Source organism: Heterodontus francisci, chromosome 6, assembly GCF_036365525.1.
Source record: "Heterodontus francisci isolate sHetFra1 chromosome 6, sHetFra1.hap1, whole genome shotgun sequence".
Classification (NCBI taxonomy): domain Eukaryota; kingdom Metazoa; phylum Chordata; class Chondrichthyes; order Heterodontiformes; family Heterodontidae; genus Heterodontus; species Heterodontus francisci.
In genome coordinates this window covers 54,114,289-54,128,595 of record NC_090376.1, presented here as the reverse complement: position 1 = coordinate 54,128,595, position 14,307 = coordinate 54,114,289, and the positions used below count along the sequence as shown (strand labels likewise).

The window sequence follows — 14,307 nt, the reverse complement described above, 5'->3', positions numbered from 1 at the left end:
ATTCGCAAAAGCATCCATTGACTATTATCTTTTGTTTCCTGTCACTGAGCCAATTTCCGATCCAACCTGCCACATTCACCTGTATCCCATGGGCTTTTATTTTCTGACAGGTCTACTTTGTCAAATGCCTTACTAAAATCTATGTAGACCACATCCGCTGCACTACCCTCATCAATCCTCCTTGTTACTTCCTCAAAAAAAGCTGTGTGTTGACCTCCTCCTGAAACGTGCTATCCACGTATCACTCATCCTTGCAAATGCACCTCAGTGACCTCGAGTTCCAAGATTCTGCACTCGAGATTTTGCATTTTAAGAACATAAGAACTAGGAGCAGGAGTAGGCAATTCAGCCCCTCGAGCCTGCTCCGCCATTCAGTACGATCATGGCTGATCTTATCTCGGCCTGAACTCCACTTTCCTGCCTGTTCTCCATAACCCTTCAACCCATTACTCATTAAAAATGTCTATCTCCTCAAATTTACTCAATGTCCCCGCATCCACTGCACGAATTCCACAGACTCACGACCCTTTGAAAGAAGTAATTTCTCCTCATCTCTGTTTTAAATCTGCTACCCCTTATCCTAAAACTATGGCCTCTCGTTCTAGATTGCCCCACAAGAGGAAACATCCTCTCTACGTCTACTTTGTCAATGCCCTTACTCATTCTGTATACCTCAATTATAGTTCACAAACCACTGACCACCTCTAGGTGCTTACCCATAGTCTCTTGAGACAAGGAGGCCAAAGAAAAGATACCTCAATTAGATCTCCTCTTGTTCTTGTAAAATCTAAAGAGTAAAGGCCTAAACTGCTCAATCTCTCTTCATAAGACAAACCCCTCATCTCTGGAATCAATCTAGTGAACCTCCTCTGAACTGCCTCCAATGTAACTACATCCCTCCTCAAGTAAGGGGACCAAAACTGTACGCAGTACTCCAGGTGCGGTCTTACTAATGCCTTGTACAGTTGCAGCAACACTTCCCTACTTTTATACTCTATTCCTTTTGCAATAAATGCCAAAATTCCATTTGCCTTCCTTATTACCTGCTGTATCTGCATAATAGCTTTCTGCGATTCATGCACGAGGACACCCAGATCCCTCTGTACTGAAGCACTCTGAAGTTTCTCTCCATTTAGATCATAACTTGCCTTTCTATTCTTCTGACCAAAATGGATAACCTCACACTTATCCACGTTAAACTCCATCTGCCAAATTTTGGCCCATTCACCTAACCTATCCATATCCATTTGTAAATTTCTTATTTCTTTATTGCAACTCACTATCCCACCTATTTTAGTGTCATCTGCAAGTTTGGCTATAGTACCTTCTATCCCTGCATCCAAGTCATTTATATAGGTTGTAAATAGTTGGGGCCCGACGACCGAACCCTGTGGCACCCTACTAGTTACGTCTTTCCAACCGGAAAAGGACACATTTATCCCAACTCTCTGTTTTCTGTTGGTTAGCTAATCCTCTATCCAAGCTAATAAGTTTCCTCTAACCCCATGTGAACTTACCTTGTGTATTTAACCTTTTTGTGCGGCACCTTTTCAAATGCCTTCTGGAAGTCCAGATATAGTACATCTACCAGATCCCCATTATCTATTTTACTTGTTACATCTTCGAAGAACTCGAGCAAATTAGTCATACACGATTTACCCTTCATAAAACCATGCTGACTCTGATGGATTACGTTTTGACTTTCTAATTGTCCTGTTATTACTTCCTTAGTAATGAATTCTAACAATTTCCCAATGACAGACCAACTACTAACAGGTCTGTAGTTTCCTACTTTCTGCCTCCCTTCCTTTTCCAATAAGGGCGTTATATTCGCATTTTTCCAATCCACTGGAACCTTACCCGCATCCAGGGAATTTTGGAATATTATAACCAATGGATGCACTTCCTTTAAGACCCTAGGATGCAGGCCATCAGGCCCTGGGGACTTGTCTGCCTTCAATCCCAATAGTTTGCACAGTACTTTTTTCCTAGTGATGATTGTTCTGAGCTCCTCCCTTTCTATAACCTTTGCATTACCTGTTACGATTGGGATGGTACTAGTGTCCTCCACCGTGAAAACTGAGGCAAAATACTGATTTAGTGTCTCTGCCATTTCTGTGTTTCCCCGCTATTAACTCCCCAGTCATATCTTCCAAGGGACCAACATTCACTTTAGCTACTCTCTTCCCTTTTATATACTTATAGAGGCTTTTGCTATCCATTTTTATATTTTGTGCTAGAACAAAGAAAATTACAGCACAGGAACAGGCCCTTCGGCCCTCCAAGCCTGCGCCGATCCAGATCCTCTAGCTAAACATGTCGCCTATTTTCTAAGGGTCTGTATCTCTTTGCTTCCTGCCCATTCATGTATCTGTCTAGATACATCTTAAAAGACGCTATCGTGCCCGCGTCTACCACCTCCGCTGGCAACGCATTCCAGGCACCCACCACCCTCTGCGTAAAGAACTTTCCTCGCATATCCCCCCTAAACTTTTCCCCTCTCACTTTGAACTCGTGACCCCTAGTATTTGAATCCCCCACTCTGGGGGAAAAAGCTTCTTGCTATCCACCCTGTCTATACCTCATGATTTTGTACACCTCAATCAGGTCCCCCCTCAATCTCCGCCTTTCTAATGAAAATAATCCTAATCTACTCAACCTCTCTTCATAGCTAGCGCCCTCCATACCAGGCAACATCCTGGTGAACCTCCTCTGCACCCTCTCCAAAGCATCTACATCCTTTTGGTAATGTGGCGACCAGAACTGCACGCAGTATTCCAAATGTGGCCGAACCAAAGTCTTTATACAACTGTAACATAACCTGCCAACTCTTGTACTCAATACCCCGTCCGATGAAGGGAAGCATGCCGTATGCCTTCTTGACCATCTATTGACCTGCGTTGCCACCTTCAGGGAACAATGGACCTGAACACCCAAATCTCTCTGTCCATCAATTTTCCCCAGGACTTTTCCATTTACTGTATAGTTCACACTTGAATTGGATCTTCCAAAATGCATCACCTCGCATTTACCCTGATTGAACTCCATCTGCCATTTCTCTGCCCAACTCTCCAATCTATCTATATTCTGCTGTATTCTCTGACAGTCCCCTTCACTATCTGCTACTCCACCAATCTTAGTGTCGTCTGCAAACTTGCTAATCAGACCACCTATACTTTCCTCCAAATCATTAATGTATATCACAAACAACAGTGGTCCCAGCACGGATCCCTGTGGAACACCACTGGTCACACGTCTCCATTTTGAGAAACTCCCTTCCACTGCTACTCTCTGTCTCCTGTTGCCCAGCCAGTTCTTTATCCATCTAGCTAGTACACCCTGGACCCCATGCGCCTTCACTTTCTCCATCAGCCTACCATGGGGAACCTTATCAAACGCCTTACTGAAGTCCATGTATATGACATCTACAGCCCTTCCCTCATCAATCAACTTTGTCACTTCCTCAAAGAATTCTATTAAGTTGGTAAGACATGATCTTCCCTGCACAAAACCATGTTGCCTATCACTGATAAGCTCATTTTCTTCCAAATGGGAATAGAGCCTATCCCTCAGTATCTTCTCCAGCAGCTTCCCTACCACTGACGTCAGGCTCACCGGTCTATAATTACCTGGATTTTCCCTGCTACCCTTCTTAAACAAGGGGACAACATTAGCAATTCTCCAGTCCTCCGGGACCTCACCTGTATTTAAGGATGCTGCAAAGATATCTGTTAAGGCCCCAGCTATTTCCTCTCTCGCTTCCCTCAGTAACCTGGGATAGATCACTCCTCCTTATGCCGACTTGACCTAGAGTAATCAAACATCTGTCCCTAACCTCAACATCCGTCATGTCCCTCTCCTCCGTGAATACCGATGCAAAGTACTCGTTTAGAATCTCACCCATTTTCTGTGACTCCACGCATAACTTTCCTCTTTTCTCCTTGAGTGGGCCAATCCTTTCTCTAGTTACCCTCTTGCTCCTTATATATGAATAAAAGGCTTTGGGATTTTCCTTAACCCTGTTTGCTAAAGATATTTCATGACCCCTTTTAGCCCTCTTAATTCCTCGTTTCAGATTGGCCCTACATTCCCGATTATTCTTTCAAAGCTTCGTCTTTCTTCAGCCTCCTAGACCTTATGTATGCTTCCTTTTTCCTCTTAGCTAGTCTCACAATTTCACCTGTCATCCATGGTTCCCTAATCTTGCCATTTCTATCCCTCATTTTCACAGGAACATGTCTCTCCTGCACGCTAATCAACCTCTCTTTAAAAGCCTCCCACATATCAAATGTGGATTTACCTTCAAACAGCTGCTCCCAATCTACATTCCCCAGCTCCTGCCGAATTTTGGGATAGTTAGCCTTCCCCCAATTTAGCACTCTTCCTTTAGGACCACTCTCATCTTTGTCCATGAGTATTCTAAAACTTACGGAATTGTGATCACTATTCCCAAAGTAGTCCCCTACTGAAACTTCAACCACCTGGCCGGGCTCATTCCCCAACACCAGGTCCAGTATGGCCCCTTCCCGAGTTGGACTATTTACATACTGCTCTAGAAAACCCTTCTGGACGCTCCTTACAACCTCTGCTCCATCTAGACCTCTAACACTAAGTGAATCCCAGTCAATGTTGGGAAAATTAAAATTTCCTATCACCACCACCCTGTTGCTCCTACATATTTCCATAATCTGTTTACATATTTGTACCTCTATCTCATGCTCGCTGTTGGGAGGCCTGTAGTACAGCCCCAACATTGTTACCGCACCCTTCCTATTTCTGAGTTCTGCCCATATTGCCTCACTGCTCGAGTCCTCCATAGTGACCTCCTTCAGCACAGCTGTGATATCCTCTTTGACCAGTAATGCAACTCCTCCACCCCTTTTACCTCCTTCTCTATCCCGCCTGAAGCATTGGCAACTAAATATCCCAGGATATCAATCATGCCCTTCCCTCAACCAAGTCTCAGTAATAGCAATAACATCATACTCCCAGGTACTAATCCAAGCCCTAAGTTCATCTGCCTTACCTACTACACTTGCATTAAAACAAATGCACCTCAGACCACCAGTCCCTTTGCGTTCATCATCTGCTCCCTTCCTACTCTTTCCCTTAGTCACGCTGACTTCATTATCTAGTTCTTTACAGGCTTTAGTTACTACCTCCTTACTGTCCCCTGACCTCCTCATTTGGTTCCCATCCCCCGTCCACATTAGTTTAAACCCTCCCCAACAGCGTTAGCAAAAGCACCCCCAAGGACATTGGTTCCAGTCTGGCCCAGGTGTAGACCGTCCAATTTGTAATAGTCCCACCTCCCCCAGAACCGGTCCCAATGTCCCAAAAATCTGAACCCCTGCCTCCTGCTAGTTTTCTTTCATAATTTGCATATCCTCTTTTTACTTTTTAGTATCCCTTTGTTGATCTTTAAAAGTTCCCCAATCTTCCAGCCTGCTACTGGCCTTTGCAATACGGTATGCCTTAGTTTTTGTCTTTGTTATCCTTAACTTCCTTGCTTAGCCATGGATGTTTTTTTCCCCCTCTTAGAATCTTTCTTCTTCTGGAATATATTTTAGTTGGGAAGAATTGAATATCTCCTTAAACATCTGCCACTGCTCATCAACTGTCCAACCTTTTAGTCTTCCTGCCCAGTCCACTAGGGCCAAATCTGTCCTCATGCCTATGTAATTACCTTTGTTTAACTCCAGAATGCTAGTGTGAGACTCCAATTTCTCTCCCTCAATCTGAATTTGAAATTCTAGCATGCTATGATCTCTCTTCCCTAAAGGATCCTAACTACGAGATCATTAATTAATACCACCTCATTACACAATACCAGATATAGAATAGCCTGCTCCCCTGGTTGGTTCTACAACATACTGCTCCAAAAAACAATCTCTAATACGTTCAATGAACTCTCCCTCGAGGCTACCCTTGCCAATAAATCATACCCATTCGTCTCTATTTGCGCTGTTAACTCATTAATTTTATTCCAAATGCTTCGTGCATTCAGATACAAAGCCTTTAAGTTTGTTCTATAGTCAAATTTCCCTACTCTTGTACGATTCCTTGGTGCAATATGACATTCACATGCTGTGTCCCTATCTTTTATTTTCTGGTTACTATCAGCCTCATCACTAACCTGCGCTCCTACCTTCCTAATTTTCCGTGCAATTGAACCGCCCCCCCCTCCCCCACCGCCCCCACTACTTAGCTTAAAGCCCTATCTGCAGCCCGAGTTGTGAAATTCGCCAGGACTCTGGTCCCAGCATGATTTAGGTGGAGCCTATCCCATCGGAACAGCTTTCTCCTTCCCCAGTACTGGTGCCAATGCCCCATGAGTTCGAACCCATTTCTCCCACACCAATCTTTGAACCATGCCTTTCCCTCTTTAATCTTATTGACTCTGTGCCAATTAGCTCGTGGCTCAGGTACTAATCCAGAGATTATTACCTTTTTGATTCTGCTTTTTAATTTAGCCGTAGCTGCTCATATTCCCTCAGCAGAACCTCTATTCTCATTCTACCTATATTGTTGGTACCTACGTTAACCACGACAACTGGATCTTTCCCCTCCCACTCCAAGTTCCCCTGCAGCCCAGATGCGATATCCTGAACCCTGGCACCAGGTAGGCAACACAGCCTTCAGGACTCTCTATCCTGGCCACAGAGAACAGTGTCTTTGCCCCTAATTATACTATCCCCGATTTCGACTACATTTCTCTTTTCTCCCCCCCCCACTTGAATGACTCCGTGCCACGGTGCTATGGTCAGTTTGCTCATCCTCCCTACAGTCCCTGCTCTCGTACACACAGGGAGCAAGAATCTCAAACCTGTTTGACAAGGACAAGGGCTGAGGCTCCTGCAACACTACCTCTACCCTACCTCTACCTGTCCATATATTTTGATAGTCACACTTGTACAGGTGGCAACCATGTCTAGCATTTCTTCCCTACCCAGTTTCCTCCCCGCGCGCCCTCTCCTCCACCTCCCGACACCCTCTCCTCCACTTCCCGATGCCACCCTCTCGCACCTTTACAGTCTGCAATCGTTTTCTGTCTGGGACCTTGAACCCCCACTCACTCTGTGACCTCACCAAGATGGCCATGCTAAGGCTTTTCTGCCCATGAACCAATTGACAACATGATGAATCCTCCTGTGTCCTTTACAAAGATGTGAGCTGATACTGGGGAAAAGCCCCAGAGCTGCAGGACCTGGAGGTTGTAATTCATGGCCTTACACTTGGTGTTGGGCTCTCTTTTCCCATGCTTCCACTTCAGGACTTCTGTTTATCTTCGCTCCACTTTTTCTTTACATTTTTCTTGTGTCCTTTTGTCATTCTTTGAACCTATGGGTAGTGAAACAGGGCATCATTGAACCTCGGATGGGTTAGCAGGCTGGAGATATCCTGTATATCTGGGACACAATGTGAAGGGAAACCAGTGATGTTTTTGTATACTTGGTATGAGGTTGAAGTGTTTCTTGATGGTGGCTGGCTGTAGGGTGCAGGGCTAGCAGCAATCTTCATCCCAGCCTTTGTGGGCTTGGGACAGTTAGTTGCTTTAAGGTGGGCTATCGTCAGCTGCTACACCCAGTAAGAACCACAGATGAGTTAGGTATTTATGAAAAGTGCTCTCTTGGTGGGGGGGGTGGTGGTTGCGGGGAATAGCTGATCTGGTGAGTTTGCGGGAATTTTAAAAACACGTCATGGCCGCTCTGGGCTTTGTCAGCAGGAGTGCACTTGATTGGGATGATATTCCCAAAAGTACTGCACTCCACGTTCAGTTATGCTGAATTTTGGATCCCTGAGACTGGGTTTGACTGAATGAAGAAAGCAGTACTGTTGGGAGCTGCATACCAATCCAGTGACCTAATCTGCCAAGTGTGCCAGAGGCAACACTGCCTGTGATTTGAAAAAATTCCCACAAACCCACCAATAGATCAGCTGCTTTTTCCGGTGGGTGGATCAAAAGCTGATGCTTCTCTGGGCTGATTTTGGCCTGTTCATTGGACGTCCCTGCTCTCTGTAATGCAGTGTTTTTTTTAAACTATATACCAGGAGGACATTTTTGAACTTTCGCTTTTTTTCCATCAGACACTTCAAGCTTCTAAGGCTGGAGTTTACACCCTGCTGCCCCCCGCCCCCGGCCAAGGCAGGATCGGAGACGGCGAGGGGCTGTGGGGGGAAGGGGGTGCAGGTGGTGGTGGGTGCACGGAGTATTGTGATAGATGGCCGGGGTGGAGGGCCCGTTGCCCAGTGATCCTCCTGTGGTGCGGGATAGGCTGATGATAGCCTTCCCGCTGTTACGGTCAAGTGAGGAGGGGTAGAAGGGCTTTACTCTCTTCCCTCTCCTTGTTTGATCACAACAGGTTTAATTCTTTCTTAAAGTGGATGTACTGGCAAATTCAGTAGGTGTTGGATTACTTACTTGCTACAATCATAACCAGAACCAATCGGACAAGTTTTCTTGAGTTAACAAAGAAAGAGTTACTTTAGAAAAGTTTATGGTACCTAAACCGAACTAATAAAATAATAAACAATGCACCAACTTACACTCTTTCTCACACACACACACACACACTAGAGGTTTATACACACACAAATAGGTTACACAGTGAGGAAAGGTAGATTGGTTGAGTTCGAGTCCATGAAAAAAAGGGTATACAGTCTGTGGGCTTTGTTGATACGCTGGCTTCTAGCTGAATTTGGTGGTCCTAAGATTTTTAAGAGGTATATGGTTCAGTTGGTCTCTTTGGAGACAGAGGTGTGGATGGTTTCCTCCAACAGGGTTTCTGATTGTAGCTGGAGTATGCAAAGGTGGTTAGTCAACCACAGGATTTCAAAGCTTTCAAGCTGGAATAGAGAGAGAGAAAGAAGGACCTCCACTTGGGTCTGCTCATGTCAGAGTCCAGTTGCTTCTCCTCCTACTGCGGAGAAGGCACCAGCTTAAGTCCCTCCCCATCTGTGGTTTTTTGTCACATGACAGTCATTCAACCATAGCAGTTAACAGTATTTCTCTGCTTGCTGAAAGAACAGGTAGTTCCTTTAAACTTCCTGGGTCTGTCTCTCTTACTGGGGTATTAGCAGACATTTTGTCTGGCTCCTTACGGTCCTTTGTAACGTAGGATACAGTGTAGCAAACTAGGTGATTATCTTAAGCTGAAAGGATGACTTTGCTGGCAGCTTGTCTTTTAAATTATATATAAATTCAAATCTCCAGTCAGTGCATTAAAGAAAATTATCATTCAACAAAACGCATTGGTGTAACACAGCCCAGAGGCCAATTGAAGTCCTTAATAGTCAGTTAGGGGCCGCTTCCCACTGCTGCTGGGATCTTACCAGTGGGGGGAGGCCTTCTCCACGTGGGGAGGATGCCTTGTGAAAAAGGCACCCTCCCTGCGGGCTTGGGGGCAAGTCCATCCTACGTGGGCAATTTGTGGTCCACGGAGGACCTCAAGGACCCCCCATGGGGAACCAGTTCACCCCCTGGAACACCCCCTCCCCCTGGACCACAAGACCGCCCCGTCGCCGGGGACTTCCGGACCGGCCCCGGCAACCCCGCCTCACCTACATCGTCTGGAGTTCCACCACTGGGCCTGGGTCTGAGGCCTTTGCAATACCGGCAGTGGCCACCACTCCCATTGGCGCTGCCAGCCCTCTTTAAAGGGACAGGGATCCCGCCTTCTGAAACTTGCATTTAAAAACCTAGGAGGATTGCTTCAGAGGACCGCGAAAATGCAGAGGCGGTGTTCTGCCTGGCGTCAGGAGCCCCACCTCCTTCACAAAATCCAGCCCCAAGTCTCCATATTTAGCAGGCCATCGGTCAGCTGATATCATTTGTGGTAGTCAGAAAAGCAGACTCCCTCCTTTTTCTTCCTGATGTTGAAGAAACTTCCTAAACAAATAAAGCTGGGTAGTTAATATTTTAAGGTTTTAGTTTTGCCAATCTTTGTAACTTCCAATGATCTGCATTAAGTTGGTTCAAGAGATATGACTAACACTTCAGTTCAAAGTATCTCTTGTGTTTAAACTTGACTTTTTTTTTTTGAAAATTTGCAGGACATATCTTCCAGATCGCCTCTGCCAGTGAAACTCTATGCCAAGGATGAAATTGGACAGTTTGTTAACATAGCACAGTATTTGATCAAGAAAGGTCTCGCCTTACCTCAGAAAATGTAACTAATTCTTCTATTTAATATAAGAATGAAGGGTAATTTGTTTTACCAAAATAATTCACTTGGCGAAGAAAGTCTCTAACCATAAGAATGAGTTTTTGTTCCATTTTGACTCAAGTGGTACGTGGGGAAAGTATTCAATGTGTTGCTAGTAATACTTTTGTTTTAAAGAAGTGGAGCCAGGAAGTAAGAGCCCTTTACAAAAGTTGCATTTCCCAATTTGCATTGGCAATACAATTGGTAGATTTTGAAGTAACGAGTTAAAATGAAAAGCTCAGGGACGTGATGTCCACAGGACCTGGCCTGTTCATTTGATCTCAATTAATTAAGTTAGAGGGCTTTGTTCTAAGTATGAATTGAATTGCATTTGTTGAAAGCATTAATGGATACTGGGAAGCCAGTGCTGCCATCTGCTTATCAGCATTCTATGCTGTAATTCCTACTATTGTATCTTTAATCGTGGAGAATAAACAGTTCTGACTTGAGAACCCTTTGGACTGGATAAATTTTAGGCAATTTTGCTGCAATCGTGGTTCTGGAAGAAGATCTGAACTTCATGGGTGGGCTGAGAATTGCATTGGCCCTCTGCAACATTGTATCTGGAAGGCCTACTAAGGAACAAACCTTGCCTTAATGGATTGTGTTTAGCAGTTTCGAAATAGGATCCATAAAGGATATATTTACCATTTTGTGGACTGATTTATATTTTAATTGTTGTGCAGATTTAACATGTTGCTGTTATTTTGTCCCTATTAACCATTTAAATACTACTGACCTAGTTAGCTGTTAAAATCAGAGCATGCTAACCTATAAGCAGCATATACAAGAAGTTTCTGATTGCCTTATGGAAGCTGCCTTTAGTTCAGGATAAAACAAAAAGGTAGGGAAAAGGTCCAAGCTACAACACACCTTTCACAGTTAGGGATAGCAATGTTGTATCAGAACTCTGAGGGGACTTTGAAAGCTGCAGTTTACATTGAATGAACCAAAGTTCTTCTTGGATTGACACGCTTCTATTAAAATGGAACAGTTTTGATTAATCAACTGAGCCACATTTCAGTTCACAGTCTGGTTATTGATGATTCTGTCCCTGGTGATAGCTATTTTAATTAGTTCCCATAGGGCTTAACAAAATGTTTGTTCAGTTGCCATCCAAATCCTCTCTGATGATATCTTGAATATTTCAAGGCATCTCCAACAGCGGTTTGGCATAGTTTCCAAAATCCAGTCGTACTTGGGCTCATTTTGCAACTATTTCATTTGTTCGCAACTGAATTGTATTTAATCCTCGGGAATTACAGATCTGATTTTATGCAAGCTGTTTGGTTATTTTGCTCAGGTAGAGATATTCACTGATTCCCAGTTAAGGACTTTGTTTAGTTCTTCAAAACTAACACGGTTAACATTTAGCAGGTCTGGCAGCATCTGTGGAAAGAGAAGCAGAGTTAACGTTTTGGGTCAGCGACCCTTCTTCGGAACCGATGAAGGGTCGCTGACCCGAAACGTTAACTCTGCTTCTCTTTCCACAGATGCTGCCAGACCTGCTGAGTGGTTCCAGCATTTCTTGTTTTTGTTTCAGATTTCCAGCATCCGCAGTATTTTGCTTTTATTTTAACGGTTAACATTTAGTTTTGGTTGAGGTTCCATATTGCAGGCATTATTATAGGCAAACCATACTTGATTTAGTACTTTATAGGTCTCTGCGTCTGATTTTTATATTGAGATCAAGAATTACAGGAATTCAAAATTGAAATATTGTTTACACTATATAGATAATAGAGCCTCAAGTTAATTTCTTGCACAAGCAATATAGGCAGTATCAACCATTCATTCATTGTTGGTCCCTGGAAATACCTCTGATCGCACGATCAATCAGTTGTAAATGCAAGGCTGCCATATAGAACAGTCCTCAATTTATCTCTCAATTTAACTGCAGCACACAGTGCATGGGATGATGACTCTTGACAGCTGGTGCAAAGGCACCAAATAGGGGCCCTTCTCTCCAAATTTTGTACTACTGTTTATATGTTCTGGCTTCTAGAGAATGTGGAATGAGGAAGAAGTATAAATTATATACCTGCTAGTCTTCATCTTTTGTGCATCCTATGCACTATTCGTGTGCAGCTCTCCCTCTAGTATTGTTTTGTTTAGTTAAATGGTTAGTTGACTTCAGTTTAGATTCCAGTCAAAATGATGTAAGTTCTGGGGCTTTTATATTAATGACACTATTATGACATTTTCATGTGCTTTCTCAGCATGCACGTGGTTTCCCCATAACTTGCTAAGCTAAACTCTTATGTTTTGTGGAGCATGGCATATGATTTGAAGAATGAAGCTCCTACCAGTTAGGTAATCTCTCTCAAGGTAGTGAAAGTATGTAACTTTGCCCAAAAAAATATCCTCCTGTCCTTAATGACACTTTTTTCAAGTTGACCAGTTAGTGTAAAATTGTACGGTTCTTAGTACAAAAGTTGGATTGGAATTGAAACTAAGTGACTTGCTGCGGCCTCAGCTTTTAACTCCTTAGATTCAGTGTACAGGATGCTACAGTTGGTAGGTTAAGAATTGAAGTCAACATTCCACATTCATTTGCATTCTGAAATAATGTCAACTGCCAATATTTAGTTTGTACTGTTCAGTGATCAGTGTTTTGAATTATTTAAACTTGGTAAGTTTTGTTAATTGACTTTTTAACCTGTTGCCAGGTTATATGGATTACACTTAAAATAATTTTACAGGGGAATATCAGTGAGAATAATATCTTCACTAGAGGAGGTTGTTGCTAAGAAAACAAATGTATTATTGAAAAATGTCAATAAAATAAACTACTTTTGAGAATGAGCTATGAAAGTAAGATTTGATGAAGGTTTGCTTATTTTAGATTTAGTTTTAAGTGGATTTAACTATATCTGAGTTTAGAAGTTATCAGTGTTTTAAGTATGGAAACTATAGTCATTTAGCTTAAAATGCATTCTTTACTCTGAGTCATAGATTGATTTTAAACCTTCAGACCTGACCAGTTGCTTGTGTTCACTTTAAGTTCAACTGCACCAGATGATAGAGCACGACGTACTGATCTGAAGCAAAATGACAGGCAACAGTCATTGGGCCAAGCAACTGAAATTGGTGAATATTCGACACCCAATCATGAAAATCACCTGTCATCCAAAAAAATATACAAATCACCTGTCCTGCCAAATGTGAATATCTTCGAGGTTGAAATAACAGGTGTTGGTGATGATGGAATCATCTATGGAATGGCAGTGTCATTGAGTAAGTTATAAACCATCAAAGTTTTGAATGAAGATAGTAACTCATGCTTGGCTAAAAGAAAGAACTGTTGAATATCACATGAACTATTACTGTAAAATCTATGGTAGTTTTAAACATCTCCATATGTAATAATGAAGAATCACTCTGATCTTACTTTAACCATATTGACTTGCAATTTAATTCTGTCGTCTTGTTTTTCTTTATCATTTATAAAGGAGAACTTATCTGTATATTCCACTTGAGGAAAAAGATTTTATAGTTTAGATATTTAGTGTGCTTTTTCAGTAAATTTTGCGAGTATTTTCTGGTTGTTGTTTTATTCCATACTTCATGATTTAGTTTTATTTTAAATTATTTTAAACTCAAGTAATACCCAAAACAATATTTTTATCCTTGTAACCTCAACTTAATTTTGCATGAATATTTGATTTTACCTCTTTCCTCTCCTCCTCTTTCCCCCCCCCCCCCCCCCCGCCGCCCCCCAAGTACCACTTGCATCTCCCTTTTGGAACTAACTTGGACTGACTACATTGATCTTTGATTAAAGTAATCCCCACACATTAAGCCTCTGGATGATAGTCAGCACCAGTCCATCAATGCCACCATGCATCTTAGATGCATTGTAGGTAAAAGCATTGAAAATTTATGGCTCAGAAGGAGGCCATTTGGCCCATCATGTCTCTGCTAGCTGAAAAAGAGCTATCTTGTCTAATTCCATTTTCCATCTCTTGGTCTGTAGCCCTGTAGTTTACCACGCTTCAAGTGCATATCAAAGTTTTTTTTAATGCAATGAGGGCTCTACTACCATTTCAGGCAGTGAACTCCAGACCCCACCACCCTCTGGGGGGGAAAAAAAAAATTCTCC

At 42.9% G+C, this 14,307-nt stretch overlaps 1 protein-coding gene across 1 annotated transcript in view; it reads left to right on the top strand.

Annotated features, from left to right (window-relative positions):
* rnf17 (ring finger protein 17) overlaps positions 1–14,307 on the top strand; it is a 209,787-nt gene that overhangs the window by 157,934 nt on the left and 37,546 nt on the right. Inside the window, exons 30-31 of the mRNA XM_068033701.1 lie at positions 10,054–10,169; positions 13,210–13,442. Of these exons, the coding sequence (XP_067889802.1) occupies positions 10,054–10,169; positions 13,210–13,442 (349 nt within the window). The remainder of the gene's footprint in view (positions 1–10,053; positions 10,170–13,209; positions 13,443–14,307) is intronic.